General features: G+C 33.1%; 1 protein-coding gene across 1 annotated transcript; it reads right to left on the bottom strand.

Annotated features, from left to right (window-relative positions):
* Positions 1,161-3,443, bottom strand: LOC107614914. The gene is made up of 3 exons (XM_016317040.1): positions 3,414-3,443; positions 2,691-2,800; positions 1,161-2,460 (listed from the first exon to the last, which is right to left on the bottom strand). Exons 1-3 carry the CDS (start codon positions 3,441-3,443, stop codon positions 1,161-1,163), a joined length of 1,440 nt encoding a protein of 479 aa, XP_016172526.1.

The following is a 5,836-nucleotide window of genomic DNA, read 5'->3' as shown; positions in this document are numbered from 1 at the left end:
GTTTAATGGTTCACTGGTTCGACCGGAGTTCAACCGAAGTTCAACCGGTTTAATTAAATATTAAATAAAATTATTAAAAAACTTAAAATAATCTTAAGTATATAAATTCAATAATTTCTAACTTAATAAAATTTAATATTTCACATAATAAATTATCCATTACTTAATATTAGAGGTTCACAAACAACTTCAAACATCAAAGTTTATAACTAAACAAAAAATAAAACGTACATAATGACAAACCCATAATGTTCTACATTCAAAAGATACAATTACTAGCAAGCGTTCAACTAATCAAAGATTCAACTCATCAGAAATCATAATTATCATTAAGTGTTCCAACATCTCCATCATAAACAGGTAATCCAAAGCCACCATCATCAGAAGTACCACCAAAAGAAGCTGTATTTGAAGAATCAGCAACATTAGGGAAATCCACATCAAGTTCCACATCTCCTCCATCTAATAAAATAAAATAGAAAACCAAGAAAAAATTAAAGTTAGAACTTTACATCAGATATTGAGAGGAAATGAAACAAGTTTTGCTATTTCAATAACCTGTAGGATATGAAGGCATAGCATTATCCGTATAGATTAAATTTTCAATGCCTTCAATGTCTCCATTAGTAAATTCAGGATCTTCTTCATCTGGCATTACCCAAAAATCTACCGTGTCAATGTTTTGAATGTCAATTGGATCATAATTCTTCTTCTTGCGATGCATTCTAGATTGAAGGCGTAGATTATAAGTGACATAAACAATGTCACTTAGCCTTTGATGCTCTAATCGGTTCCTCCTCTTTGAATGGATTTGTTCAAAGAGGCTCCAGTTCCTCTCGCAGCCGGATGATGAAGATGTTTGATGAAGAAGACGAATTGCCATTTTTTGCAAGTTAGGAGCACTCCCACCGTGTAGCCTCCACCATTCACCTACCAGAATATGAAATTCAACTATCAATTCTCATTCAATATTTAAAAAACATTCAAAGTAAATTGAACATAGAAATATAAATACTTACCAGGTTCAAGTCTCTTAATTGCTTTCAATGCACTTTCCCTTCCAAAACTTCCTTTTCGATCTCGATACAACTGTATCTCTTGCATTGCGGCAACCGAGTCATCGCAAAGAGTTTCAATATCAAATAAATCAAGCAAAGACCTCAAGATATTTGCTTCTCAACAAACCCCTCACTATAGAAGTAATCTGGATTCAAAAAGTATGCTGCTACATGGAGGTCACGCTTCAAATGCTTATCCCACCGCATTTTCAAGATACTTGTATAAGGTGTGTATGCAGATTTCCTATTTCTAAACATTGTCTTGATATTAATTTTGGCTCTTTGCATGCCCACATACACAATACCCAGAGAAGGTTTTTCATCAGCATCAACAAGCCTCAATAACTTAATTAGAGGACCAACAAGCATAACAGTAGTAAAACAATCCTCCCAAAACTTACTATCCAAGATAATTGAACTAACCATCTTCCCATTGACACTCTTGGATAATTTATGAGAAGTGAAATATTTGTTAATCACCAATGCTTGCAAGTCTTGTTTATGATCATATATACTTTTCAAAGTAATGAAAACAGTAGCAAAACGTGTTACACCTGGTCGAACAATTTCTTTCCACTCTTTTCTTTTTCTAAGCCATGACAAGAAAATCATATGATTGTAAACAAAGACAGTCACTTTCGAAGCACGAGAGGCAAGGTCAGCTATGTGAGGAAGACTTGCTATGTCTTTTAAGATAAGATTGATGCAATGAGCAGCACAAGGAGACCAAAAAATGTTTGGATACTTTTCATGAATGAGTTTTCCAGCAGATACATAATTCGCAGCATTATCACTAGCCACATGCACAATGTTACTAGACCCAACCCACTCAATAACCTCAGCAAACAATTTAAACAAGGTATCGGCAGTTTTTATCATATCAGAAGCATCAACAGACTTAACAAATGACATACCAGCAGGACAATAAACTAGAAAATTAATTAACGTACGCTGCCTTTGATCAGTCCAGCCATCTGCCATCAGTGTACAACCAGTCCTTTTCCACGAGCTCCTATAACCTTCAACAAGTAACTGACACTCCTTCTTAAGATCGGCCAGCAAATGAACTCTCATTTCGTCATACGACGGTCCCTTGAAACCAGGTCCAATTGCAGCAACGCCGTCCAAGGCAGGTTGAAAGTAAGGCGATTGAATTGCATTGAATGGAATCCGTGCATCAATGATCCATCTTGCAAGCCCCAACTTAACCTTGTGTTTAACTTGTTCACTGGCCAAGACACTTTTCAAAGCTGGTTGAGAGCCTGGCGTAGTCCTTTCCTTAAAATAACTTCCAATTGGAGTAGCAGCAATCGCTCTTCTCTTTCCTTTGTCTCCCATTGTTGCAGGAGCCGGAGGTTGTACAGGATTAGGTGCTTCACCCTCTTCTTCCGCTTCTCTTTCACTTTCCACATCATAACACTCAGATGTAAATTTTCTTTTTTCTGCCTTATTTTTTTTGTTTTCCTCCAAAAGCCTTTTGAATTGAAGCTCAAATCTTCAGTTACCTTGTTACAAACTTTAATTTGTCCAGGGATTTTCGCAAGATGATATTTCATTCTATATATCCCCCCTCCATTATAAGTATTCAAGCAGAAAATACATGTATATTGAGCCTTTTTATTTTTGTCATACCTCACTGTGAAATACTGCCAAGCTGGATCAGATTTACCTCTAGATGAACCAGTTTGAGAATTTTGAGCAGCATTATCTTGTGGCTGTGAGTTACTTTGTGATTGTTCCATCTAAAACAATCAGAAACAGAACAGGCAGCATAGAGAATCAAAAACTATTTCCAGATTCCAGCAAACAGAACAGGCAGCATAGAGAATCAAAAACTATTTCCAGATTCCAGCAAACAGAACAGGCAGCATAGAGAATCAAAAACTATTTCCAGATTCCAGCAAACAGAACAGGCAGCATAGAGAATCAAAAACTATTTCCAGCAAACAGAACAGGCAGCATAGAGAATCAAAAATTATTTCCAGATTCCAGCAAACAGAACAGGCAGCATAGATCAACTTCATGCAGCTTGACAGTCACAGAAATCAACTGATTCAGGTAAAATAAAAATTTAAAACAATTTCCATTCAGAAGCAACAAAAATCAGAATCCAACAGAATGGTCGAGCATAGAGCAAACAGAAGCATAGAGCATATTCATGAACCAGCAAACAGAATCAGCAAACAGAACAGGCAGCATAGAGAATCAAAAACAAAAATTAAGAGCAGCATGTTATCCATGAACCAGCAAACAGAATCAGATGCCCTGTTATTTTTTTTTTCAAACAGAAGTACAGAACAGGCGAGCTAGAAGGAAGCATGTTCAAAATCAAGAAGACAAGAAAACCAGTCTTACCGGCGAATGCGATGCGGGCTCGGCGAGCATTCCTTTTTTTTTTTTTTTAAAAAAAATAGCCAAAACGACGTCGTTTGGCTTCTGAATTTCGAAACCACTGAACCGTCAAAAAACCGGACGGTTCTTCCGGTTCGCCGGTTAACCGTCGGTTCGACCGATTTTTTGACCGGTTTTTTGCCACTCGGTTTTGGAGGTTAACCGGACCGGCCAGATAACCAGTTCTCGGTTTTTCCGGTTGAACCGGCCAGTCCGGTCCGGTTTTCAGAACCATGCCTACAACGGTTTATGAGGAGTAAACATCTATATATATGTGGGTGAGATTCAAGCTGCATGAGAGAGATCATTATCATAATGGCAAGTGAGGAGGAGAGTGTTCTTGTCCTATTGCTAAATTTTAATTTTCTACTTTAAATAAAAAAATTAAATTTTATAATTTAAGAAAGTAAAAATTAAAAAAATAAAAATTAATCTTTTAAAATTTTTTATTTTTCTAAAAATATTTTTTATTTTTTATTTACCGGATAATACTACACCCGGACAGTTGACTTTTTTTTTGTTGCTGGACTTGTTCACAAATTAAGAATAAATTAATTTTAAAATTTTAAAATTTTTTTTATTTCGGGTGTATTATTATCCGGTGAATAAAAAATAAAAAATATTTTTAGAAAAATAAAAAATTTTAAAAGATTAATTTTTATTTTTTTAATTTTTACTTTCTTAAATTATAAAATTTAATTTTTTTATTTAAAGTAGAAAATTAAAATTTAGCAATAGGACAAGAACACTCTCCTCCTCACTTGCCATTATGATAATGATCTCTCTCATGCAGCTTGAATCTCACCCATATATATATAGATATTTACTCTTCATAAACCGTTGTAGGCTACAAGGGTTTATGTCAATTCCCACTCCTTCATAAACCGTTGCTGGTAGCAAGGTTTTATGAAAATTTACATGCAATCATAAACCGTGGTAGGCTCCCACGGTTTATGCTTATTTTCATCCAACACGTAAACTGTCCCTGCCAGCCACGGTTTATGTACAAATGAGAAACCGTGGTTGGCTCCCACGGTTTACATAATAACGAAATTTGCACAAGTACGTAACAACTATCTGTTTTGCACATTTGGGTAAATGATTCATACATTTTATTTAAATATATAAATTGCCCTACAAAAGTATAAAAATGTCTTCTTTAATGCTGTATTTTCTTCTTCTTCCTCTTCTTTTTTCCTATTTCTTTTTTCCTTTTAGTTGAATGAACATAAGTTTATTCTCTTTCTAATAATTTTACAACATTATGTGTTTCTTCTTTTTCTTTATTTGTTTTTTTGTTTTTATTTTTGTTAAGAGAATAAAACAAGAAAAAACTTAAAAAGGTAAAATAAGAAGGAAAAGATAAATAAGAAAAAAAAAGATGATGATGATGATGATGAAAAAGAAGAAGAAGAAGCAATAAAAGATGAGGAGGAAGAATATGAAAAATTTTGAATTATGCAGAACTTCTTAATAACATATAAAGCTTTTAGTTTTTACACCGAAATTTTACTACAAATGCACAAAAATGTTTCTTTGATGCTGCATTTTTTTCTTATTTCTTTCTTTCTTTTAGTTGAGTGAATGTAGATTCATCATTTTTCTAGTAATTTTGTAATATTATGTGTTTTTTCTTCTTCTTTGTTTGGTTTTTTTATTTTTATTCTTTTTAAGAGAGTAAAACAAGAAGAAACTTGAGAAGGTAAAACAAGAAAAAAATGAATAAAAAAAAAGATGATGTTAAAAAAGAAGAAGAAGAATCAGTAGAAGATGAGGAGAGAGAGGAAGAGTTTTGAATTATGTAGAACTTATCAGAATATAAATACACCGAAATTTCTTAACAATAGCACATAAGTTTCTTAGTTTTTATACCAAAATTTTGCTATAAAAGCACAAAAATATACTCTTTAATGCTACATTTTTTTCTTATTTCTTTCTTTCTTTCTTTTTGTTATACATATAAGAAGAAAATAACGATGATGATAACAATAATGATGGAGGAGGAGCAGGAGGAGGGAGAAAAAAAAAAGAAGAGATAGAAAAAATTCAAATGAAAAAATAAAGAGGAGAATGAGATAAAGGTGGTGGTAGTGATGATAACAATAATAAAAGAGAAAGATAAGGAAAAAGATGGAGATGAAGAAGACGACGACGAAGAGAATGCAAAGAACGAAAGGAACATAGAGAACGAAGAGCATGTATTTATAATTTTATATATAGTCGCACGTTAAATAAAAAATTTGTTAAAAATAGTATCGTATGGAGGTGAATTAGTTTATAACAATTTGATTGGACTTGGTTTGTTAAATGATTTGGATGTTGATTATTTTTATTAATGGACTAATTTATTATTAAATTTTATGAGATTTTTTAAATTTTTAAAAATG

This window comes from Arachis ipaensis, chromosome B09 (assembly GCF_000816755.2).
Source record: "Arachis ipaensis cultivar K30076 chromosome B09, Araip1.1, whole genome shotgun sequence".
Taxonomy (NCBI): domain Eukaryota; kingdom Viridiplantae; phylum Streptophyta; class Magnoliopsida; order Fabales; family Fabaceae; genus Arachis; species Arachis ipaensis.
Note: the sequence above shows the minus strand (reverse complement) of the source record. Positions and strands in the feature narration are given on the sequence as shown.

Excerpts from the sequence above, each read along its gene's own strand:
- LOC107614914 (XM_016317040.1), bottom strand. The coding sequence starts at position 3,443 with ATGCTCGCCGAGCCCGCATCGCATTCGCCG. Across the intron at positions 2,801-3,413 it reads AGCCCGCATCGCATTCGCCG|ATGGAACAATCACAAAGTAA; the intron begins GTAAGACTGGTT and ends TGATTGTTTTAG. Across the intron at positions 2,461-2,690 it reads TGGCAGTATTTCACAGTGAG|TGAAAGAGAAGCGGAAGAAG; the intron begins GTATGACAAAAA and ends TGATGTGGAAAG.